Genomic DNA, 26,935 nt, shown 5'->3' on the forward strand with positions numbered 1-26,935 from the left:
AGCGGGAGCTCACCCTGCTTCCAAGATTCGAACCACTGTCCTTTCGGTCAGCAAGTTCAGCAGCTGATTGGTTTAATCCGCTGCGCCACTGGGGGCTCCTGATCCCATTACATATGTAAATACCCGAATTTGTAGTTACATATCCCATTACATATGTAACTACAAATTTGGGTATTGCAAAATCCCCCCAAAACGGAATCCAAAGCATAAGTCCCAAGCATTTGAGACAAGGGATACTCAATCTGTAAACGGTTTATGTTCTGAACCATTGCAATAACTTGCCATATTGGTTTTTGGCTGATAGGTCTGCTTTTAAAAAATTAAAATAAAACATACCAAAAACAGAAATAATCATAAGATGGTGCTTTCCATTCCACACCAGTATGGGACGAATTTCCTCCAGCTATCCCTTCTTTCTAATGATATCTATGAAACAAGAACAAGAACAAGAATTGTCTATTCCTGCAAACTTGTAAAAAAAAGTGTGCCCACAAATCAAACACATACATATGCCTTTGGGTGCATCTACACTGTAGAATTAACTCAGTTTGACACCACTTTAACCGCTTGCTGAATGCTGTAGAATCATGGGAGTTGTAGCTTAGTTTTTTCTGTTAAAAACGTGCCGATGCCTGACCAGACTACAAATTCCAGGATTCCATAGCATTGAGCCATGGCAGGTAAACTGCTCTCAAACTCAGTTAATTCTACCGTATGGATGCGCTCACTATTGGGGAAAGGGCAGGTGAGATCTAATTTTGGAGCCCAGGGCTTTAACAAGCAGCGTTGCCCCTCCACGAGTTTGCACTCTTGGTTGCCACAAAAAAGTATTTTATTTCCCCAGGTTTTTGCATTTCTCTTTATTTGGTGCATTGTCAGGAATGGAAAGTACTGAGCCAGGGGAGCGCTTCAGCTGCAAGGTAAGAACTCTGGCGGAAGGCAGAGTGGGCGTGATGGTTCCATAGTGTAGTGGTTATCACGTCTGCTTTACACGCAGAAGGACCTGGGTTCGAGCCCCAGTGGAACCACCCTGGGTTGGTTTTTAATTTTAACCCGTCCCCTTCATTTTCTCTAAAATCGGAATCCCAAAAGCAGGGATTGCGGCTAAGAAGCTGTCCAAATCCCTCCTTCCTACAATGTATACTGAAGCAAAGAGACAGCTCACCATAAAAGATAGAAATGCCGGCAACCTCCCCATTGAGTCACGTAATCGTGAGCGTTCTGGCTGTCACAGTTCTGGTGGTGGTGCCTTTGCCCTTCTCTTTCAAAGAGGACAGTAAATAAAGAAGAACACTCAAAAGCAGGGGAATTCCAGACATTAAACAATCAGGGCCAGCTAATCACCTCCCAACAAAGGACTCCCCCAGGCAGGAAGCAGCCAGGCTTTGAAGCTGCAAGGCTATTCAATGCTATTCAAGGTGATCAATTGCCCACTTGTCTCCAACACACAAGACTACTTTCTCCCACCCTGGACCTTACACAGATATATAAACCCCGCTTTCCTAGTTTCCAACAGACCTCACAAAATCTGAGGATGCCTACCATAGATGTGGGCGAAACGTCAGGAGAGAATGCTTCTGGAACATGGCCATACAGCCAGGAAAACTCACAGCAACTCGGTGTTTATATTTTTTGATGGGGAAGTCAACAAAAAAGATTCAGAACTATAAACTGTTAAAGGTGCCTCCATTTTCTTTGTATTTATAAGCTTATATTTATGGATCTTTTTTTGTTGCCTTTTCCCCAAAAAATGTAAACAGCTTAGATAGCACAGAGAGAGAGAGAGAGAGAATAAAGGTAAAGGTTTTCCCCTGGCTTTAAGTCTAGTCGTGTCCGACTCTGAGGGCTGGTGCTCATCTCCATTTCTAAGCCGAAGAGCCATCTCCAAGGTCTAGGTTTGCAGAAGCTGGGGCTAACAGCGGGGGCTCACCCTGTTCCCTGGATTCGAACCACCGACCTTTTGGTCAGCAAGTTCAGCAGCTCAGCAGTTTAACCCTCTGTGTGCTGGGGGAAGAATTATGAGGTGTTAAGAGTCTATCCATTTTAGGGGAACACTCTGTGCATAGAGAGAGAGAGAGATGTAGTGTAGTTTCGTAGCTATGTGTAATACGCAATCTCAAACAGACATATATCCCATGTTTATGATACATTTGTGTGAGACTATATTCTGTCTAATAATAAGGATGATGATATTGATTCACTGTATTGTATTCCTCCAGCATCCCTGGAAGGCCCCCTAAAGAGTGGCACACCAGGAGACTCCTGCTTCTTTGGAGAGGTGGAGGGGGGCACGTGTTTCTCTTCTCGGGTTGCCAAGGAAATTGTGTTTAAAAAAGAAACATTGGGGTGTGCAAGGCTGGCAGAGGAGGAGGAGGAGGAGGGGGGGGGAAAGAGTTGGAGTTGGGAGAGAAAAAGAAAAAGGAAGAAGAAGGGAGGGAAGAAGAAAGAAAGGGAGGAGGGAAAGGAGCAAGGCTTTCCAAGCATCAGAGAGCGGCACTGGCAACTTCTGTGATAATGCAGTTGATGCCACCCACGCACCCCAAAACTATGCAGCAGAAAAGGCAGCAGAAGAAGCAGGAAAATGGAAGGGGGAGGGCGGGAAGCTAACCCCCAGCATCACCATCTTCCTCCTCTTCCAAATCTTCATCATCTTCTCTGCTTCTCCAACCCTGCATCAATGCACCAGCCACCCACGCTTTTGTGCTCTGCAGGGTGTTCCCTCTCCCATTCAATCCACATCTATTCCTGGAACAGGGAGCAGGGTCACTGAGTGTTGCAGATCATGCGGAGATTTGTTAGTGGGGTTATTTTTATTGTACTGTCCTAAAAACCTACAGACAAGACGGCACGATGGTTAGGATGTGGGACTGAGAGTGCATCTACGCTGTAGAATGAATGCTGTTTGATACCACTTTAATTGCCATGGCTCAATATTATGGGATCATAGAATCATAGAGTTGGAAGACACCTCATGGGCCATCCAGTCCAACCCCCTGCCAAGAAGCAGGAAAATTGCATTCAAAGCACCCCCCAACAGATGGCCATCCAGCCTCTGCTTAAAAGCCTCCAAAGAAGGAGCCTCCACCACAGTCCGGGGCAGAGAGTTCCACTGCTGAACAACTTTAACAGTTAGAAAGTTCTTCCTAATGTTCAGCTGGAATCTCCTTTCTTGTAGTCTGAAACTGCTGTTCCATGTCCTAGTCTCCAGGGCAGCAGAAAACAAGTTTGCTCCCTCCTCCCTATGACTTCCCCTCACATATTTATACATGGCTATCATATCTCCTCTCGGCCTTCTTTTCTGCAGGCTAAACATGCCCAATTCTTTAAGCCACTCCTCATAGAGCTTGTTCTCTAAACCCTTGATCATTTTAGTCGCCTTCCTCTGGACACATTCCAGCTTGTCAACATCTCCCTTCAATTGCAGTGCCTACAATTGGACACAGTGTGATTGTGGTGTGTGGTCTGACCAAGGCAGAATAGAGGTTTAGCATGACTTCCCTGGATTTAGACACGAGACTCCTACTTATGCAGGCCATTGGCTTTTTTGCCACCGCATCGCATTGTAGGCTCATGTTTAACTTGTTGTCCATGAGGACTCCAAGATTGTTTTCACACATACTGCTGTCAAGCCAGGCATTATCCCCCATTCTGTATCTTTGCATTTCATTTTTTCTGCCTAAGTGGAGTATCTTGCATTTGTTCCTGAATAAACATGCACAGGAGCTTTATGAGTTTCCTTGGGCATATGGTTGGCTTCTGTCAGAATAGGGTGCCAGACTAAGGTAAAGGTTTCCTCTTGACATTAAGTCTAATAGTGTCCGACTTTGAGGGGGGGGGTCCATTTCTAAGCCGAGGAGCCGGCGTTCGAACAGCTGACTTTTCGGTCAGCAAGTTTAGCAGTTCAGCAATTTAACCTTCTGCACCACCGCAAGAGTGTCAGACTAGACTGGTTTAATTCATGATAGACCATCAGTGATCCAAGGAATTAAGGCTTGGCACCCGACAACTATTGGTCCACAGCTTCTAGCAGCCCAGCCCAGCCCAGTCTTGCCAATAGTGAAGAATTCTGGAGGCTGCAATCATACGGGCTGCATGATGCCCACTTTGACAATGAAGTTATTACTAATCCCAGATTTTATCTATCTGTACTAAACTGCCTTTTAAATCTTCCTGTGAGGCAAGATTATAGTTCAGCACTGCTTCAGCTATTTTAGAAAGGATGTAAAAGGAAGACATAATAAGGACATAAAGAAAATGGATAAGAAGTTGTTTTTCTCACTTTGTCATAATACTGAAACCTGATGTCATTCAATGAAGGTGGGTGGCAAGAGACTGAGGATTTGCAGATAAGAGGAAATGCTTTTCCTCATAATGTCAGTGAGACCATGGAATTTACTGCAAAATATAGTGACTTGATCTCCATCTTTAAAAGGGGATCGGGCAAATTCAGTGGCTGCTGATCATAATGGCTATTATTACCTCCAATTGGAAAGCAGCGTGTCTCTTAGTATCATTTGCTGAAGAGCCGGAAGGTGCTGTTTTGCCCTAGTTTTGAGATTAACATCATCAGCTGGTTGGTTGAACTAGGTGGGCCATTGGTCTGATTCAGAAGGGGTCTTATTTACATTCTTTTTGTGTGTGAATAAAATATAAAGAAGAATACACTATATATAGGCTCAAAGATGTTTAATAGAATCAGAATTAGAATCAGAATTATAAATTATAAAGGGCAAATGGAGTCCACTGCTCAATAGAGGATTTCCAGCTAAAGCATCTCCATCAGGGGAATCCCTGGTGGCACAATGGGTTAAACCCTTGTGCTATCAGGACTGCTGACCAAAAGATCGGCAGTTCAAATCTGGGGAGCAAGGTGAGCTCCCATCTGTCGGCTCCAGCTTCCCATGCGGGGAAATGAGAGAAGCCTCCCACAGGATGGGAAAACATCCAGGTGTCCCCTGGGCAACATCCTTGCAGACAGCCAATTATCTCACACCAGAAGCAACTTGCAGTTTCTCAAGTCGCTCCTGACATGGAAAAAAAAATCTCCATCAGGTAGCTGTTTAGCCTATTTCTGAAAACATCCAGAGAAGGAGACCCCATTGCCTCTCTAAGCAATTAGCCCCATTAAGAAAAAGCCTATTAAACATCAAATTAGGTTATGATTTTACAAATGAAGCACCAAAACATCATGTTAGACAACAAATTTGGCAGAAAAAGTAGTTCTATACGCAGTAATGCTATGTAGTAATTACTGTATTTACGAATTTAGCACCAAAATATCACGATATATTGAAAACATTGACTACAAAAATGCGTTGGATAATCCAGAACGTTGGATAAGCGAGTGTTGGATAAGTGAGACTCTACTGTACCTTCGAATGCTCAATCAAAACCTTATCTCCTGTAACTTCAAATCATTGGATCTGGTCCTATCCTAAAGGGCAGCAGCGAAGAGTCCTGCTGTCTCCTCTCTGTAGCAGCCCCTGAGATAGTTAAGCATGTGACCATGTTGCTCTCTGCCTTCTCTTCTCCAATCTTAACATGCCCAGCCCTGTTGTTGTTGTCATCGTTGTCATCATCTTCATTGTAGTCATTGTGTTCCTTCATGTTTTTTCTGACTTACGGTGATCCTAAACAATGCATTAGGGGTTTTCTTGGCAAGATTTCTTCCAAAGAAGTTTACAATGACCTTCCTTTGAGGTTGAGAAAGTGTGACTTGTTCTAGGTCACCAGTGGGTTTCCATGCTGAGTGGAGATACAAATCCTGGTCTCCAGATTCATAGTCCAATGCTCAAACTACTACACTATACTGGCCTTCACTGAAAGATACAGTTTTTCCCAAATCAAATGAAGTATCTGAATATGTGAAATTCCCTAAATCAAATAAGGGCCCTTCCAGACAGGCCCTATATCCCAGGATCTGATCCCAGGTTTTCTGTTTATCCCAGATTATCTGGCAGTGTGGACTCATATAATACAGTTTAAAACAGAAAACCTGGGATCAGACCCTGGGATATAGGGCCTGTCTGGAAGGGCCCTAAGATACCTGAATGTGTGTGATATACAAAGCTAAGGTGAAAGGTACATGTAAAATGAGGAAAATGCGCTGTTGTTCTCATATTATTCTCTGAGATTTCAGGATGAGGAACCATGTACATATACCATATCTTTGGAATAAAGAACAATTATGCAACAATTACGGTATGTCACATTCTGGAATCATTCTAAGATTTAGCTCTTTGATCAGCATCCAGGTTTCAATTTATTATCAGGCATTAGCTTCTCAGCACAGCAGTTCTTCCAGTTCTTATGCATATCTTCATCTGAGTAGTATTTATTTCTAAAGGAAGATGCCAGAATGATAAAAGCTGCAGGTGTATGTATGCAAATGTATCTAATGTTTTATTCTGTAATCATTTTATTTTTTAAAATACCCTTGACAATTCCTTCAAAACTGATCTTAGCTGACTGTAGTAAAGTAGTGCCTGTCTTGGGTAAACCCTCTAAGAGCTAAACGAGAGTAAGATGCTTAATGAGACGGTGCTTAAGGTAATCATAGCTCTTTGCAGAAAGCAGTGCCACACACTAAGTAGCCATTGTGGAAAGGCGAAGGAAAACAAAGATGCATCCCAAGCTTAGAAGTGTGGTTCTGTGCCTTCTTTTCTGGTTTAAAGGTAAGCACTACTCATGTCTTTGAGCCTTTGAATGTTTTGTCCTCTCTGTACCAACAGATGAATTCTGTTTGAGTCAGAGGAAAGGTTTCCCCTTGTAAGAGATGTCAACTTTCTCCTGTAGGAACAGGCAATGTGTGTGTTTGGCCTCCAAAGCAGATTTTGTGGCTTCCCTTCCTCCAGACTCCCTGAAACTCTCATTTTCAAATCAAACTTTTTAGTTCCTCATTGAAAGCAAATTTCATTTTTAAAGGGATTGCACTGTAAAATAATCTAAAATATTGTTTTGCCAAAACCCAAAACCAAACTTTTTTCCCTTTGAGGAAGGCATTCTTGGCACTTAGTTCCAGGGTCCGAAAAGTTCTCCTTGAACTCATCACAGTTGCTTTTCCTTTTAAAATAATTGTATGTACAGACGGGGATGATGGGATTTGAGATGAAAAGAGAGAATTTTCAGACAATGAACCACAGAGTTGTCTACACTGCACTACACTACTTCCAAAAAACGTGATATCTGTGCCATAACACAAGCTGCGTTTGAACTCCTTTGATTTTCAAAAGCACCCTGCTATGGAAAAAAGAAAGACCTGTGGACTTGTGGGATTGATTAATTGGACAGCTCTTTGGATTGTGGTCAAGATCTTTCAAAACAGAGATACTATTAAGAGGATCTGCAGAGCTGCAGGAATGATCTCCCAATTTATCATTAACCCAAGGCTGGTTAGGATGTCTGGCGGCATGTACACTTTCTTTCACATTATTTTCTAGAAAGTTTTATTTTTCCCAGATTCTGCAGGACCTGTTTGATCATCATGAAAGGCTTCTGTGAAACCAATCATGAAGTCATTATAGAAGGCGGAACAATTAAAACTGGGGGAGGCAGATTTACTTTGGTTTTTATTAGTGCTCCAAGAACCACCAAAAACAATTTCTTATGCTACATTTTGTTTCTGCTTATAGACTTTTTTAAAAATAGGATTCCAGTGCCATTCTGTTTTTTTTAAATTAGCTGATATAAATGAAGCTTGATGGAATTAAATGGTGGAGTGGGAACCCTGTTGGTGCTTTACAAAATTGGAACACTCTGTTACATTGGTATGGTGTGGTTTCTTGCAAGGTTGCACAGCAGTGACTGGCAGAAGAAAGAGAAACCTATGGAGACCACAGAGTAGCTTTCTCTCCAGGCAGCCATGGCTTTCTCTGCTTCTTACACAAACACACACACTCATAAACACACACAAACACGGCTGAACCCATAGCCATTCTTACTTCCCATGGTCACTGCCACTTATGCTAACTTTATTAGTCAGCCCTACGAAATCTTGTTTTGTTTGTTCCCAGAGGAATCGTTTATTATCCGGAGATGTCTTCAGTTGTGGAGTGTAACATGGGTTGCCTGTAGGTTGAGGAATAACTTGTTGTTATTATTACTATTGATACCTCACTGTCCTCCAGAACTGGGATTCATGAAGATGGCACAAATGAAATATTATGAACACATGCAATGTTACAATGGAATTAAACTATATATTTTAAAAAGTAAACATAGTTAAAATGATTTAAAGAGCAGTTTAAAAGAACAGTATATTTAAAACAAAATGTCTTCCTCGAAGTCTTTTTTTTGTTAAAAACCAGAAAAGCTTCTCTCAATAAAAACAAGTCTATTCCTGTCAAGAGAGATACCTCAAGGCGGGATGCCATTCTTGCTTCCCTTGGAAGAGAGTTCCATGGACAAAGCCCTATTTTGTGTTCCTATAATATTGTAACTTTATTTTTGTACCCCGCCTCCATCTCCCCGAAGGAGCTTGGGGCAGCTTCTACATGGCACAAAGTGCCTAAAACAATACATAAAATACACACACAGTACAATACAAAATAAACCCACTAGTATATAAAACAACTGACCCCCGATGGTGCAGTGGATTAAACCGATGAGCTGCTGAACTTGCTGATCGAAAGGTTGGTGGTTCGAATCTGGGGAGCGAGGTGAGATCCTGCTGTTAGCCTCAGCTTCTGCCAACCTATCAGTTCGAAAACATGCAAATGTGAGTAGATCAATAGGTACTGCTCTGGCGGAAAGGTAATGGTGCTCCATGCAGTCATGGCAGCCACATGACCTTGGAGGTGTCTATAGACAATGCTGGCTCTTTGACTTAGAAATAGAGATGAGCACCAACTCCCAGAGTCGGACATGACTAGATTTAATGTCGGGAAGAACCTTTACCATTATTTTATATAAAACAACAATTTGAACTCAGAACAGCACCCAATAGCCTATGGTGTCAACAAGTGGGACTCGGAAATCTTTGGTGTTCCACTGCAAGTCACCCAAAAATCTGTTGGTAGATCTAGATTTATACTCTTCCAATCGCTACATTAAAGCATTTTTTATTCAGGTCTAGGTCTCATATTTTCAGACATTAAAAGAAATGTATGGGGGAAATTCAGTTGTATTCCAGAATAATAGCAAGTTTTGCACTTTGTATAATTTTTGGTATCTTGTCTGAAGTATAGATAAACCAAGCTGGCACATATATTTTACAGATCGCAGAATTAAACTTCATACAGTTGGAATTTCTCCCTCTTTCTGATTTACCAAGAATCCTTAAAGCATAAATTGCTGTATCATTTAATATAGATGAATATAATATTTGGCGGCAGGGGGATGTCTTGTCTTTGCTTTTCATTCCTTTGAACATGATGTTCCTTAATTATCTGACATCTTAACATTCTTTGCTTTGCTTCCTTTATTAGGAACAAATGTCATGGTCTGTCAAAGAATTTGGATGTGGATATTTCCTGTGTTCATTCTGACGCTTTCTCTACCAATGTGTTTGCTTACCAGTGTGTTTGACTGTTTGAAGAATTCTGTGTTCCTATATGCTATAATTCCTGCACAAATACTTCTTGTTCTATTATTTATGTCCATAGTGCCGCATACCTCACATTTCTCCCTTGGCATGCTAGTCCTTTAATATAGTGATTCAATTTTTTTTTACAATTCCCATCCATTCCTTTATATAAAGATAATCAGTTTAACTTAGCATCCCAAGAGGTACTGTCAGGTCATTCACATAAGCTGGGAGCAATTATCTTGTTCTTTGGAGTAACCTGCTTAGAAGTTCTTTTCAATTCGGCACGCAGCTCAGAGAGGAACCCTTTCTTGGCTTTCCTCCTTTGCTTAATTCATTTATTAATGGAGCTTTATAGTGCCATGCATTAACTATTGCTATATTTTGCATGAAGGATGTTTTTTCTTCTGCAGGAAATTTTAGTGTGAATGTGCTCTAGTTAACTGCCAGGACCAAAATGACTTGTTGTACAGCAATACTGTAAAACATTGTCTTGTCATGACCTCTAATTGTCTTAAGGATGCTTAAAAAGGCAATCCTATGTGCATTTACCTGAACATAAACTGAACACAATGGGACAGTGAATTACATTGGGTTGCTGTGAGTTTTCCGGGCTGTATGGCCATGTTTCAGAGGCATTCTCTCCTGACGTTTTACCCACATCTAGGGCAGGCATCCTCAGTGATTGTGAGGTCTGTGGGAAACTAGGCAAGTGGGGTTTATATACCTGTGGAAGCTCCAGGGTGGGAGAAAGAACTCTTGCCTGTTTGAGGCAAGTGTGAAGGTTGCAAATTAGCCACCTTGATTAGCATTGAATGGCCTTTCAGCTTCAAAGTCTGGCTGTTTCCTGTCTAAGGGGGTCCTTTGTTGCAATGAATTACATTGCAAAATAAATCAAAACAATAATTTGGAATGATTTGCTCAATGTCCTAATCCTTCTGTTCATGCTGGTTCTTTCTTAAGGGCCTTTCACTACATCACCATTGCATCACTTTAGCTGTCATTGGAATCAAGTGTTGCAGCTGTCTGGTGTGAAAGGGAGGTTAGATCCTTCCATGGTGCCCAATTCATTTCAAATGTGTGGATATAATACACTAAAAATGTGTTGCTGATAACCTAAGTTTTTACTCAAAGCAATTTTAATATAGGCAGCACGATTAGTTATCTATACTATAATAAGGTATGATGAATGAAAAAATGATAAAATCTTTTGACCTTGGCATTTAGTCTAATTAGTTTGTTCAGAGAAGAATAAAGGGTTCTGAATAGAAATTCAGGTTATTTGTGTGAGTGTAATGATATGTATATACCTCTGACACAATTTGGAAAGATAAATTTGATAGAATACTGGTATGTGTGTGTTTACATTCAAATACACCACATTATTCTGTTTAGGAGCCAGTATGGCGTAGTGGCCTGAGCATTTGATTATTACTCAGGAGACCTTGGGCAACCCACCCTGTCTCAGCTTCAAAGAAAGGCAATGGCAACTCCCTTCTGAACAAATATTTCCAAGAAAACCCTATGATAGGGTCGCCGTAAGTAAGTAATAACTTGAAAAGGCATACAATAACGACATAGAGAATCCTATACATTTCTACATCACAGTCTCAACTTTTCCAAGAATGACTAAAATGGGGAAGTGGAGGAATCTACATTCAACAGAGAGATATTTTTTATTTATAAATAGAAGAAAAAATATGTAGGAATATTTATTAGTGTAGTTCAGTGCAATTAAGATTTCAGTTTAATGCAATTGTGATCTGTCATCTCATTTGTCTATGAATGAGCTTGACCTAGTGATATGCATCCCAGGCTGATTCATCACTCAGATACTAAGTGTAGCAACACATACTGAGGCCATGCTAAGTTTTAGGATACTGCATATCTTGCACAGTAATATTTCTGTGCAAAGTATGTACTATTCTAAGGGATTCAAACTGGAAATAATTATAACCAATTATTTAAAACTTGAAGTTTTCCCCTTGATGTTTAGAGACTCCTCATAATCTGAATTCTTCAAGTGTAATTTACATAAGGAATTCAATAACAGTTTTCAGAGGAAAGAATAATGCCTGCCTTAAAACTTTCTGATGAAATGGGTTGCTTATTCTAGAAATTTCTCTTCCCACTTAATCTCAAAGGTATTACAAGATTGTCTTATGCCTTTTATGCTAAAGCAAACTAACAACGCTATCTCAAATTTCCATGATTGGCATCTAAACTGGGAGCTGTTGGCAGCCTTGAATACTCTATCTGAATTAGAAAGGTGGGATACCCTAAATTTCCCAATAAAAATATAGTATTGCTTGTTGATGGTTTTGCATAGTCTAACCAAGCAGCAGTACCAACATTTCCCTATTCTTCTTCTCCTAAGATCTGAATAATTACAGCTACAAATAAACATTGCTTGTTGATGATTTTGCATTAATTCAGAACCTAATCAACAAGCAGCAGTGACTATATTTCTTTTCTCCTCCTAAAATCTATTTTTGAATGGCATTCAAACTTCACCCCAAAACACGTACCCCAAAAGTACTGAATGATAATTTTTGTTAGACTATGTGTATTTGCAAATGCACAGTCTACTTTCCATTCTTTTTCTAGTTTTACATGTGTGTATGTGTGTCTGTCCTTGAGTCACTTAGCCACAAGGAATCTGTCATGTGTTTCTTTGTCGGAACGTACACAGACAGATGCACCTCCAGCTAAGCAGCAAGAGGTTTACGCTGATCTCCGAGGCCACTCCTATTAAGAGTCCGGAGTCCAGACGTAACCTCTCTGCATTGATCCAAAGCAGAGCTTTCCTGGGCCACCTGGAAGCTCAGAAGACTGCAACCTGTTCTGCTGGAATGATGCTGCTCCATGCAGACTTTCACAAGATTTGGCTTCCAGTCACCTCCTAGTTGCCTGTTTGAGGATGAAAATCCCTCTGTAACAGCTTGTTAACTCTCTGCATTTTTTTCTCATTTAAAGGATTTGAGTTGCCAGGTCTGCTTTTGATTACACTTTTTGGGAGATGTGAGGGGCTTGAGGGGTCAATGGGGTCTATTTTAAAAATAAATAATCTGGATCCAACCTATGTTTTTCACATGTGTGCATGCACACACAAAATTGACATTCCTTTACAGTTAATTCATCAGGGAGATTATCATAATACAAGTGGTAAAAGATTAGAAGCTGGGTTCCACAATTTTCCTGGTATGTCAAAGAACAAAAAAGTACTGCCTATGCAAGGATATGGCTCCCATTAGAACAGACATCTGAAATAGATGCCATTAGGGAAAAAAGCCATTTTGTGTGATGTTAAATCACCAGTACTGACTTAAAGAGCCTGCTGTTCATGCCGCAGGTTACAGTCATGACTTTGTCATTTTATTTCTGAGACTGTAAGGAAGCATTTGCACCTACCAGTTTGCTATGGATATCATTTAGGTACAACCGGCACAACCCGTAGCATATATTTAGGGCACCACTTTTCAATCTTATTACTCAGAGCTGAGTGCCTCATCACTGCATTCCTACAATTATTGCCATAATACCCTACAGCAAATATTTGTCTTACAAGCTTCCTTCTGTTCTGTTAGTGTTGCTAAATTTCTGTGACCTCAAAATGGGATGCCAGCTAGGAAACAGTAGGAAAGAGATGGCGGGGGGGGGGGGGGGGCAGGATCCAATAAAAAATTAATACGATAGTAAATAATATTGTGAAATATATACAAAATACTGAATAACAAAAAGATCAAATGGAAATGTAATGTTGCTTGTTGATTTTGTAATGTCATATTTGGGTGTTATATATTTATAACATGAGTATAATTATTCAAAATGCATCAGAGTAAAAATAAGATAGGCAATCACAAAACTGATATCAAATTGGCTATTGACAATGCAGTACTAGATTGGCAAGTGTGATATAATGTCAAACCATTTAGAAAGTATTCTTTGATCTAACTTCCTGTAATATATATAATTTGTAAGTACCATATATACTCAAGTATAAGCCGACCCGAATATAAGCTGAGGTACCTAATTTTGCCACAAAAAAACTGGGATAACTTATTAACTCGAGTATAAGCCGAGGGTGGGAAATGAAGCAGCTACTGGTAAATTTCAAAATAAAAATAGATACCAATAAAATTACATTAAACAAGGCATCGGTAGGTTAAATAATGTATGTATGTATATATATGTGTGTGTGTGTGTGTGTGTGTGTGTGTGTGTGTGTATAGGTACATGGTTCTATATGTATATAGGATTTGCAAAGATCTGCAAACATATGAGGGAAAAATTCATATATAAAATTAATGTATTTAGACAGATACAGATATACAAGTACATAGGGATTGCAAATGCATGCAGGGGGTTAATGCCTATATATTTGTAGGAGAGTTTAACAAATATTTCAGGGGAAAATGCTTTTATAAGATTAATGGATATATATTTTTCTTCTTCCTGACTTGCAAGGGCGTCTTTCCGTTTTCAAAACATTCCCTTGGTCAAGAGCGAAACACTTATAAGGCAGGGTAAGAGAGGAATATATAATATATTTCAAGCTATGGCCTCCAGGTTCTGTCGCCTGGCCTTGACCTTGACCCCATTATAAGTTGAGGGAGGCTTTTTCAGCTAAAAAAAAGGGCTGAAAAACTCGACTTATCTTCGGGTATATACAGTATGTTGGAATATATTGCCTCATTACTTAATATTAATTGCATTATTATGCTTCACCTAGACCAGTGATTCCCAAAGTTGGCGCTACTGCCCCCTGGTGGGCGCTGCAGTGATCTAGGGGGTGGTGATGGCCACAGGTGCATTTGCCATGTGCATTAATACATATATCTTTCTATTTAATTGCTATTAATTTAAAAAAAAATTAATTTCCAGGGGGCGCTGAGTAATATTTTTTCTGGAAAGGGGGTGGTAGGCCAAATAAGTTTGGGAACCACTGACCAAGGAAATGAGTGAGACCTAAATTAGTGGCCAAGAATCTGATGTAATTGTTTGTGGCTGGAGATAAGATTCCAAATTCCCACTCAGCCATGGAAACCTACTAAGGACCTCATCATATTGGCCGCTGGACCCCCTGGTGGTGCTATGGGTTAAACCCTTGTGCCGGCAGGACTGCTGATAGAAAGATCAGCAGTTCAAATCCGGGGAGCGGGGTAAGCTCCCATCTGTTACTTCCAGCTTCCCATGTGGGGACATGAGAAAAGCCCCCCTTAGAATGTTAAAAACATCCGGGTTTCCCCTGGGCAACATCCTTGCAGAAGTCACTCCTGACATGAAAAAAATATATTGGTCAATGGAATCGCCACAGATTGTGGCAAATCCAGCAGTACCCATTGGGGGTGGGGGTGGGGAACCATCACCTCACGCCCTGCATTGCCCAACTAACCACAAATCCCATTCCATGGGGGAGAAGTGTCAATTGCCTGGCTTCCCTCCATTGTTGGCAATGCAACACTGGAAGCCTCCCATGTTGCTGCTGTGGCAACAAACACCAATTCCCTTTAGTTTAGCCATGCCCACTCGATGGATTGTCACCTTGACGTGGTGAGGGGGCTTGCATGTTCCAATGAAGCTGAGGGCACAACCACTGGAGTCATGCACTCCCAGGAGTGCCCACAGGGGAGGATCCAGACCAAGAACAATCCGAAGACCCAAAGACCTCAACGGTGGAGCAGGCGGAGGATAACATGGTACATGTTACAATGGCTGTGAAGGCGGAAGAAGGCTGCAACAGACTGAGAAGCCACTCTCATTGTGTTAACCACACCACTGCTGGGACCTCAATCTGTGAAGACTGTGTGTTGACCGGCTGTGCACCGACCTCCAAACATTAAAAAAAATCACGCACAGGCGTCTCCCAAAAAAAATAAAAAATACAACAGAGACGGAAGACCATCATCCTCGAACTACGAGGGATTGCCTAACCTAACATAACAGTTTAGTCATGGAGCCCCACCAGAAGTAGCTGTATGTCATGAGATATTTTGTTTGTTTGTTTGTTTGTTTGGACTACAGCCATCCTCTACATTTGTGGTTGTGACTTTTTTGGATTTGAATTATTCATGGATTTGATTTAAAAATTTCTCTCTTCTCTGCAACCTCTAATGTGACTTCAGTCATGCTGGAGGACCTAGAGGTTTCAAGAGAGAACAACTCTTTAGGAATCTCTAGGACCCCCAAAGCAAATCTTTCCAATGGAAGGTGGCCAGAGAATCATGCTGGAAGACCTAGAAATTTGAAAAGAGATGTCCTCTCAAGTAAAAAATAGCAATTTCATTACTGACCATTTTTCATTTTCACTGGGATCCTATGCCCAGTGGAGAGATGATAGTATTACTCCTTGCATCTTCTTACCCAAAGGACAATTCAGGATTCTGGAACTTACAGTATGAAAAAGTAATTTTTCCAAATTCTGCTTTCAAACCTTGGGTAAGCTAATTGTTAGTGGAGCACAGTTGTAAAGACCAAATTTCCCCAGCCTTCAGGTTCCGGTGCATCTTTGTTTGCTGCCTAATTGGTGTCAAGGAAACATCCTGGAGGTCAAAAGAGAGAGGGCATCTAAGACCACTTGCCTGTAGGGCTGTACTGTGCGGTGGAGGCAATTAGAAATTACTAGGCTCTCTCCCTCTGACCTATATTTCATAATCTAATTGAGGCATGTCCTCTAGATTTTAAACTGTGGAGGCTGTCGATGCTAAGCACGTAACCTTACAACACCACATTAGCTACTCTTCAGGTCCTGACCCCCTTTTATCAGACTGGGATATTTTTAGCATTTCTACTGGCAGGGCTAGTCTCTTCTTCTCTGAAATATGTGTGTATGTTTTGGGTACTCCCCTTTCTTTTTTGTGCAGAAAGAGCAACTAGCCAAAGAAAACCAAACTGAATTGACCACAATATTTGCCTGAGGTCATCTTTCCTTGGCTAATTAGTGTGGCTTGTGACTGGAACAAGCATTTGGCTCTCCTGCTGGGTAGAGCTAATTTATACTACCATCCTGTGACTAACTGGTTTGATCAGGGAGAAGGTACTTGCTGAAACATCACACAGGAATTTTTCTCAATGGTGGGAAGAAGCAAGGGGATTCATTCCAATAAAGCATTAATATATCATCACATATGGAAATCATAGCAACGGAATGGGAAAGGCAGGGACTGTTTGGTACATGCTTAATTACAATTCTCTGCAGACCTAACTGGCATAGTCAATGGTGAGAAATGCTGGGAATAAAAACAAGGTTGCCGTTTCCCCATATTAAAAACCAATAAATGTTTTATGTAGGGTGATGTAAGTCGTTTCAAATGGTAGTTTATAGCAAAGATGAAGAACGTGTGGGCTGCAGGCTACATACAACCTTCGAGCCCCTCTTTTGCAAGATCCTTTCCCCTACCCAACGTGCTTAGAGCAAAGGTGAAGAAAGTGCAGGCTACATGCAACATCTCGATCTCACTTTTCCATCTCCAGAAGCCCCCTGAATTGTGACCTCATCATACGGGGCTAGATTTGGCGTCAAATGCCGATCTAGCCCCGACCACCCACTGAGCAAGCCGACTCCATTCACACTACGTCATACCATCTTGGTGGGTACAGAGGGGTGGAACTGGTATGACGTCACCACCCAGGCAATGCAGGAGACTTCCAATGTTGCCCAATCTATGGGAGGAAGCTGCACACACCACGCTTCCCCCCATGTGATCGCCCAGTTGGTGGGCAAGGCGAGGCAAGGCATGGGGCACTGGATTTCCCCACACCTTGTGCTGAAGCAGAGCACCGCTGCCTCCTCCCGCTAGATGTGTGAAGAGGTCTTTATTCAAAGAACTGGAGGCAATGGGGCATTTGGAATACTCTGTGTGTGAGTTTAGTATGGAAAACTACAAACCTCTGATTTATCAAAGGGAAAACGAATAGTCAATTTATTTTAGCAGAATGGGGAAAAACAACATCTCCTTTCCCCTACTGCATATGCTTTCCTGACTTTGGGCACTGTTGCCCATTTTCAAGCAGGAACATATGTAACGCAAGAGGCTACCACAACGCCCATCCAGGTCTTACAGTGGCTTTGTGGATGGAAAGGGATGTACGTTACAGCCCTCTGCCCTCCATTTGGCCCTGGGAAAACTTGGCGTGGTTTCAATAGATAAACACAGCAAGGGACTTGGAAAGCTTATTGACCCACCAGTTGGTAAACTAGACAACAGCGCTATAATTTATTTCCTACAAGAATACAACACCAGCAATCAGCACCTAAGTCCACGCAGATATACAAAAAAGTCTAGTGCCACCTAGTGACTAAAGAATGGAATGTTATCCACACAGCAAAACATGGGGTTTTTCTTTAAATACTTAGGCCAGGGGTCCCCAAACTTTTTAAACAGGGGGCCAATTCACGTTCCCTCAGACTGTTGGAGGGCCGGAGTATAGTTTGTTTGTTTGTTTGTTTTTTAAAAACTATGAACAAATTCCTATGCAGTGCACACTGCACATATCTTATTTTGAAGTAAAGAAAAACAAAAACAAAACAGGAATAAATACAGCCTCAATGTTAATCATAATCATAATAAAAATAATAAAGAGGGTTGGAAGAGACCCCTTTGTGCACCAAAAGCACTAGCAAAGCACCCCTTAATAATTAATTATTAATTAAATAATAATTAAAATACCATTATAAACAAGCAAAACTTTGGAAGGCACGTACCAGGCGAGGGAAGAGACAGGAAAGGTGCATGCCTTTCCCTCTTACCCCATGCCGCAAGCACCTTCCTCGGTGGAGGAGGAGGGAGCTGCTGCCGCAGGGGCCGGATAAATGGCTTCGATGGGCCACATGTGGCCCCCGGGCTTTAGTTTGGGGACCCCTGACTTAGGCTCTCAGGGCAGCTTACAAAATGTTAATTTGCCCTCAGGCTTGCAATCTACATAAGATGAATAAGATGTAATACATAAGGCACAATGAAGCTGTGCCTTGCCGTTTGCCTGTCTCCCACTCAATAGTCAGCAGAATATGTTCATCCCATTGTCTCGATTTCTGCAATGATAGCACCGAAGAGAGCTCTTTTAAATTTGAGAGATGTTTGCTTTAGCACCCTACTTTTAGTTCCTCGTTAGGATATCTTTCCTTTTCTTTTATTCACCTTAATTGGCAATAGGTTGCTTGCCATGCCTACCATATAAAATCGGTTTTGTATATGTTCATGGAAAAGCAGTCACCATGGAGACCAGATAAAAATAAGGGCAGGACTCCTATGCCTTTTAATAGCTATGTGTAGAAGACGTAATTTTGTCAGATGCAGCTTCTCTTGCAGACTAACAAATGTGTTATTGTTCCTCTTCAATCTGCAATGTACTAAATATAGATACAGGAACTCAATCTTATAGGACAGATGTTAGAATCTGTGATTTGAACCGTTAGGTTGGTACTGAGTTCATTTCTAGTTGAAACATGCTGAATATTTTGAGAATGGATCAAACATGTGGTCAAGGTTTGGTATGCAAATTACCACTCTTTGGATCCATTCACACTTCACAATCATAATTCTGTGATTCCACTTTAACTTTCATAGTTCTATCCAATGGAATTGATTCTGGGATTTGCAGTTTAGAGGGAGTAAATTCTCAATCAGAGGGCTCCAGTGTCTTCTTAAGCTACAAATCTTAGTTTTTCAAAGGATGTTGCTATGCCAACTCAAGTGGCATCATATTGCCATAATTGTATAGTGTGAAAGACCCTTGAGATGTATGACAGCAGCCTTTGTCAACTTGATGCTTTCTCAGTACAAAAGAGAGGATTTGGATTTCCATTGTCTCAGCCAGGGTTGTACAATAGCCATGCTGGCTGGGGTGGCAGTAGCTGTACTCAGATTTAGCCAGAGGCTGCCAGGTTGGAGAAAAGTCTGTATTAGAGGGGGGGGTTTTCATGGCCAAGGGGGAGAATTCATACATAATTGACAATGCATGGAAGGGGAAGGGAAGAAGAGCCTATTCAGACGTCCCTTACAGCCAGAGATTAGTTCTGTCCCAGCTGCCGTGGCTGCTAATCTTCTTTTCAGCAGCAGCAAGCTGTCCGCATGTGACTCTTTGGCCACGCACTTCCATCTGCTACATAAGAGGAATACTTTTGTTTGTTCAACCCTTAAAAAAAATCGTATTGGCTATAAGGACTTCATCTTATTCATCCAAATAAGATTAATCTGAACTATTAAAATAATAAAATAGTAAAGGATGTTTAACCCTTCAAAACAAGTCAAAATGATATCATTAGATCCCAAAGGCTGAAAACAGATGGTATCAAAATGAGTCCAGAATGAGTGCCCTTTGTGGGGAGGGCATTCCTTGCTGAAGGTGCCACTGCAGAGAAGTCTGTGGTTCACCCACAGTGTATGGGTCCCACTGGTGCAACACAAATGTGGGTCTCTTCCAGCACATGGCAGTCCTGGGGCAGCTTTGGCATTTCAGCAGAGACATCTGTGTCTCCTAGCTACGTAAATCTACTTAAGGCTTCCATGCAAATGAAGCAGTGAATCCATTCTTGGCTGTAATCCTAACATGGAAAGTATTCAGCCCTATCTCTCAAACAGGTTCCGCATCTTTAAAGTTCAGACTAAAACCCAACCTAGCTTTACCGCCCTCCTAATGTGGGGGCCACCAGCCACTTCTGCTCTCAAACTTACTTTGTTGTTTCCTGAAGGTGGTTCTGTGGCTCCAACTGGTTTTTAAAAAATAATTTGTTCTTCTCCCCTTTTAAGATATATACTTTCACATGAAAGCCTGAAGAGCCCCACATAGAACTCTGTCTTTCTTCCTTGATCTTCTAATAAATCATTTGTGACTATTTTCCTTGCAGCTTTCTCTAAGAACTTTTTTGTCAAGTTACTTTAATTTTGGCAGCTGCTTTTCTTTTCTTTTTGCCTTCTTTTCTTCAGTAGAAGATCAAAAATATTTTTGATGGGAGATATGAACATCAAGATAACTTGCCCCCTCAGTATCTACCATTATTACTGCAAAGTGTAGTTGCCTGAAATTCATTTGCAAATTACTATACAGTGTTTTAAATATAAATGTAATTGTATGTGCTGCTTATGTGTGGTATTTCTTTTCTGTCTTAAAGGGATCCCTCTATTCCCACACATATTTCATCTTACTCGGAATGCCCTTGATAGCACTTTAATACCTTAGTACAGTGTTTCTCAAACTGTGTCCCTCCAAGTGTTTTGGACTTTGGCTTCCAGAAATCCCAGCCAGCTTACCAGCTGTTAGGAATTGTGGGAGCTGAAGTCCAAAGCATCTGGAGGAGCACAGTTTGAAAACCACCGCCTTAGTATATAAGTGGAATAATACGGAGCTCATAGTCATTATGCCAGTAAAATATAAGGAATCAATTTCTTTCTCCATTGGTGTTATGGCTGGAAAACTAAAGAGTTGCCTGGGACATGGAACATTGTTGTAATGTGGAAAAAGACTAAGTGGGTAATTGGCTTTGAGAAAATGATGACAGCTAATAAGTTGTACTGGATACTGGCAGAGACCCTGCATTGAGAAACATACATGTATCACATAACGATGTCTCTGTGGCTACAACTTTTAATACTACCCCTGAAAAATTCACTTTGTAAACAGCATTGACCACCTAATCCCATTTCATGTTGTTCAAAAGTGGGCCGACTAGCTAGGCTGCATCTATTTTTCTGTAGCTGGATGGGGGGCGTATGACAGGTTTGCCGTGCGCCCTGCTACAGGAATGGCTGGCCATGTTCCAGCTGATCCCCTTGCTCTCCTACAACACAAAAATGGCCATATTTTTCAGTGGGGTGGTGGACTGTGCCTCTTACAATATGAGGTTGGGGTTATTTTGGTCATTGCATGGTCAGGTTGGAATTCTGACCTTGGCAACATCCAGCTTACACCATCTGGCAGTCCCCGTGTTCCAGACATCCAACTTATTTGCAACTCATTGTTCAGAATGGGGGTGAGACAACAGAAAGTGAGAGAAAATCTACCCCCCAGAATGGAAATTCACTCCTGGAAGAGTTATCATAGGGAAAAGGTGTCTTTGCTGAAGCTTTCTCACCAATCCTTGTTTCCAAGACAATCTGAAATTTTCAATGGGCACAGGGACAGAAATTGAGGTGAAATCTTCTGAACAGGGTCACAATCAGCAAAAGAACATTTACAGGGATGTTAACACTTCTCTATGCTATCCAAAGGTTTTGGGTGGAGTTAACTTTAAAATGTGCCCGTTCTGGCTTACATAAAAATTCATTTTAAGACCAAACCAACAAGGTCTATCTTTTTCGCAACCCAGGGCCTGCCTGTATTATATTTGTATTGCATTGTGTTGTATTTCATTATTATATTTTGTTTCCCAGCTAGCTTCTGACATGGAGCCCAACGTTACAACAAGGTTCAAATAAGTGAGAGCTAAACCCTTGATTATGAAAGAGATAAACTAGAAAGAAACAAGCTAGTGTGTTAAAATAGCATTCATTTTTCAAAATCATTTTTAACAGGAAGTAGGGATGTCTGGAAGTATTCCTTCTGAAGGTCTTTCTCAAGTAGTTGCTGGTGGCTTTTAGGTCAGAGAGGCTCAATTTGCTCCAGGTTTTTAATCTAAACTCTAAAGAGCTACTTAAAAGTGTCAAACCATCTTCTCAAAATGAGTTCAGCACCTTGGATAGTTCCTTGAATGTCCAGGATAACTGTCAAGAGAGGATTCACTACCTCGTTTTCCTAGGAGTTCAGTTCACACTGTCCTTACAAGTTAGCTCCAACTTATGGTCACCTCACCACAAGCAGAGGTTTGATGTTATCTTCCTCTTTGACCAGGCCTGAGCAAACCTTGGTCCTCTGGATTTTTTGGACTTCAGCTCTCACAATTCCTAATAGCCGATTTTGTTTGTGTCAGGAATGACTTGAGAAACTGCAAGTCGCTTCTGGTGTGAGGGAATTAACCATCTGCAAGCATATTGCCCAGGGGATACCTGGATGTTTTGCCATCCTGTGGGAGGCTTCTCTCATGTCCCTGCATGGGAAGCTGGAGCTGATAGATGGGAGCTCAGCCCACTCCCTGGATTCAAACTGCTGATCTTTTAGTCAGCAGTCCTGCCAGTACAAGGGTTTAACACATTGCGCCACCAATAAGCAGGCTGGGATTTCTGGGAGTTGAAGTCCAAAACACCCGGAGGGCCAAAGTTTGCCCATGCCTATCTGAGACTCGGACCATATGATCTACCCAAGGACACTCAATGAGCCAGGGTTAAAATCCAAGTCTCCAGCTGTCAAAACACTTCATCATGCTAGCTTGTCCTTACACTGGGAAAGAAAAAAAAAACATAGTAGGGCCAAAGAGAACTTACTATTATAAACAAGACTGGGCTATTGTTGCAAATGGCAATATAGGAGGTAGTTAGGGTGTGAGGACATGATATAGTGACCCCAAATGTTTCCCTTAAAGTTCTTCTTTTCACTCAACAGTGTTCCTATCTGGAAAAAATAGCACAGCCTTAATTATGCCCCGCAAAATATATGGACCCAAAGCACAAACCTAGACTAAACACACCCCTACCAATGCTATCCCAAAGAATTACTATTTAAAAAAAGAGCAAAAACTGTTATAGATATCTTCTTCAATACCGACACCCTCACTTTGAACATGGCTGTTTTGGTTTCTACCTGCCCCATACAGGAACCATGGTGGTGCAATGGGTTAAACCCTTGTGCTGGCTGGACTGCTGACCTGAAGGTTGGGTTGCTGACCTGACAGTTGCTGGTTCGAATCTGCTAGACAGGGTGAGCTCCCGTCTGTCAGCTCTAGCTTGCAGGGACATGGACATGAGAGAAGTCTCCAAGCAAGATGCTAGCACATCTGGGTGTCCCCTGGGCAACGTCTCTGTAGACAGCCAATTCTCTCACACCAGAAGCAACTTGCAGTATGTTCCCAAGTTGCTTCTGATAGATGCCATGGAAGGGAAAGGAAGGGAAGTTGTGGCCAAGGCCTTTTCTCTCAACAGCCAAAGCCTGCCAGCACTGCCATGTTTTTCTTCTCCCTTCTTGCCTTCCTGGGCTCAGGCTCACTAGTTAGGGGGCTTCTGGGTGACTTGACTGATTGATGACCCTGGAGTAGGACCCTCCCTGGCTGGCCTTTGCTTGCTTTTTGTCTGAGTGCAACCTGTACTTTGCTAACAGTCTTGTAGGCTATGAATCCTATGAAATACATGTGTTGACATTTGATTTGAAAATATATACACAAATACAACAGCTTACATGAAGTTTCAATAAGCTTTTTATATATTTGATCTTCCATTCTTTTCTTTTTTTAAATGGCGTAACATTGCACTCTAGGAAATTCAAACAGCTTCCACCCAACCCTAAGATCACTTATTTTTATAGTAACCAAACAAGGGCAGTAAAATGACAGCAAGAAGACCTGTAGGTGATAAACTCCTAGACAATCTGTACTCTATAAAAGCTGATGGTTACAGGATTATTTTGTACACTTTAAGAAAACCTAGACAAACTCTTCTATACATTAAAAGCAAATATATGAAAGCTCATTGTAAAGATTTGGGAGCATGTAACAATTATTATTGTTATTATGTTTATTTATACCCTGCTTTTCTCTGCACAAAGAGACTCAAAGCCACTTATATTAAAAGCATTTCAATACAATTTAAAATCCAAAAATATACAAACATTAAAATAGAAGTAAATATCAATGGTATTAATTAAAAATTGACAGTTAAAAACCTTAAAATAGATTAAAAACCTATTGTAAGCTAAAACCACAAAATCTACTGTGATTTTGTTCCAAGAGATGCACATGCACACATACACTGTGGCTACAAAATTTGTGGACACTCAAGACCCATTATATACAATGGCATAGTTGAATGGTGTTCTTTGTAGAAAATGGCAAAATTAAGATTTTTTTTCAAGCTATAGATGGTCGAATTAATGGAACAGAATCTGTGGACAGAGAGCTGACTGCATGTTCAGATTAGACACTTAGGGCCCTTCCACACAGCCATATAACACAGAATATCAAGGAAGATAATCCACGATATCTGCTTTGAACTTGATTATCTGTGTCTACACTGCCATATAATTCAGTTCAATGTGGATTTTATACAGCTGTGTGGAAGAAGCCTAAGAAACCACAACAAAATAAAAAAAATGCAAGCAGGTTTCGTGGAATATTGGGAAATTCGGGCTTTAGTTGCATGAGAATGCTGCTGCTTCTTGTTCTGATAATTTCAGTATACAGTTCAAAAGGAAATACATTTTATTCTCAATTTTATGTCCATAGTTAGACATCTAGCACAGTGCAATTCTTTGTGCTGCATGAACAACTTTAATGTGCTGATGTTTCACTATTCATTCTAAAATCTTCCAAACTCTTGCTTTACGTGTTGTTTCTCCATTTCTCCCTCATGCTGCCTCCTCTCTCCTGCTAGTCACGGTGGCACTGTCACCTGCAGAGGTAGGTCCTTTCCGTTTCTATTTTATTTTCTCAAAATGCCTTTTGAGCTTTATTCTGTGCTTATGTTTTTGTGTGCTCAGTGCTGATACCTAATTTTCTCAATGCCTAGGAGATGTCTGGCAATTTTTATTCTATCAACTTTAGCACAGGATTGCATAATCCTATTTAAATGTTGCTTTAAAACAATCCTTGGCAACTTCTGGCATGAAGGCTGGAAATGATCCATTTGGGGGCAGTGGGGCTTCTCCTCCCAATTCCTTCCCAGGCTCCATCTCTGCCTTTCAGAGTGAGGAATGTTATCTCAGGTTAACAGTTGATTAGCAATATGAGCAGGCGTATTCCTCTATGTTAATTTCTTAAAGTATTTATGGGTGCCAATCAATTTTTTAACAAAAGTGAGGGAGTATTTTTGGAAGGATGTGGCTAGGCATGGAGGGATAGTATTCCTAAGAATGCTGTGACTCCCTTCTTGAAAAGAATATCCCATGCTGCAATAATATTTTTAAAAGTTCTTCTGGTATATAGTAATAAAAGCCTTTTAAGAACCAAATTCTTGCACATGGGCATTTGGAGTGTGGCACAGGATGTTGTGTTTGTGGAAATTGTGTCGGGGTGAGTGAGCAAATGAGACAGATTATTTCTGGTCTTCTTCGTATGTGTGTGCTGTTGGGGACAATATACCAGACCAGAGTGGTATTGTCCACTGCTGGTATAATGCCATGATATCTTGCAGGGCAGTTAAGAATCAAGAGCTTCCTCGAACATGTTCCCTACCCTTGCTTCAAAAATGAAACATATTTTGCTGTGACAATTTCACAGGATAGTTATTGATCTGCAGAAACACTGTATACAGTGGATGTAACTTAGGCCCATGGCCCATACTGACATGCTGCATGCTCTATAAATTAGTCCCATCAGGTCCATTTTCTTTTTTGTTTCCTATACCCTTTATTTGTAGCCCCTGATGCTCCACTGAGCTGCTGAACTTGCTGATCGGAAGGTCAGTGGTTCAAATCCGGGGTGTGGGGTGAGCTCCCTCTTTTAGCCCCAGCTTCTGCCAACCTAGCAGTTTGAAAACATGCAAATGTGAGTAGATCAATAGGTACCACTTTGGCAGGAAGGTAACGGTGCTCCATGCAGTCATGTCAGCCACATGATCTTGGAAGCATCTACCGACAACACTGGCACATCGGCTTATAAATGGAGATGAGCACCAACCCCCAGAGTTGGACATGACTAGACTTAATGTCAGAGGAAAACCTTTACTTTTACTACCCTTTATTCCCAAGGCAATACAGGGATTGAAATTGATATAGGTTTGGAAATATTGCAGTGTGTGGATTACATTCCTCTGATTTTCTCTCTTAGTCACGACCACAGTTTGTATCCTATTTAGGTGTTATTCTACCAATTTGCATAGTCACATGCTTGAATATTGTTCTCTCTCTTTTTGGTCTCATTTAGCATCACAATCGTGCAGCTAAAAATATTTGGGGTATTTTTCCTGCTGCCATAGAAACTGAAAACACTGTCTTAGTCAGACAAGTAATTTGCAGAGCATGTCTGGTGCTCTTTTTTTTCTCTCTCTCTCTCTCTCTCCCCCCCTTCCATAAGGGACAAAAGCCAAGCCACTTTCTGCTCAGTTTACGTTGGCATATTGCCAAGTTGTGCATCAAACTGTCCACTATGAAATGATGTGAGTTGTTCCCTTTTTATGCTCAAAAGAGAGTTGTTCCTTTTTGAGCACTGCAACCTGCTGCCTCTTCTCTTAATCTTTATTACAATGCCATGAGTGAACGTCACGGTAATGCAAATTTCTATCAAGTTGTATGCTTTAATTTTTTTATTTTATTGTTCTCCTTGTTTCAGGTTTGTTTCTTTTAAAAGTGAAAGTATCTATTCTTGCACTAAGCTGTTTTTGTAATTTGGCAGGT

The 26,935-nt window shown here is 41.1% G+C and overlaps 1 protein-coding gene and 1 non-coding gene across 2 annotated transcripts in view; both read left to right on the top strand.

The window, feature by feature from the left end:
* The first annotated feature begins 955 nt into the window (after positions 1-955).
* Positions 956-1,028, top strand: trnav-uac (transfer RNA valine (anticodon UAC)). The gene has a single exon. It is a non-coding gene; the product is annotated as a tRNA-Val (tRNA).
* Positions 1,029-6,551: 5,523 nt separating this feature from the next.
* rs1 (retinoschisin 1) overlaps positions 6,552-26,935 on the top strand; it is a 30,514-nt gene continuing 10,130 nt past the window's right edge. The window contains exons 1-2 of the mRNA XM_016992389.2: positions 6,552-6,674; positions 24,976-25,001. Of these exons, the coding sequence (XP_016847878.2) occupies positions 6,623-6,674; positions 24,976-25,001 (78 nt within the window). The 5' untranslated portion in view covers positions 6,552-6,622. The remainder of the gene's footprint in view (positions 6,675-24,975; positions 25,002-26,935) is intronic.

Source organism: Anolis carolinensis, chromosome 3 (genome assembly GCF_035594765.1).
Source record: "Anolis carolinensis isolate JA03-04 chromosome 3, rAnoCar3.1.pri, whole genome shotgun sequence".
Classification (NCBI taxonomy): domain Eukaryota; kingdom Metazoa; phylum Chordata; class Lepidosauria; order Squamata; family Dactyloidae; genus Anolis; species Anolis carolinensis.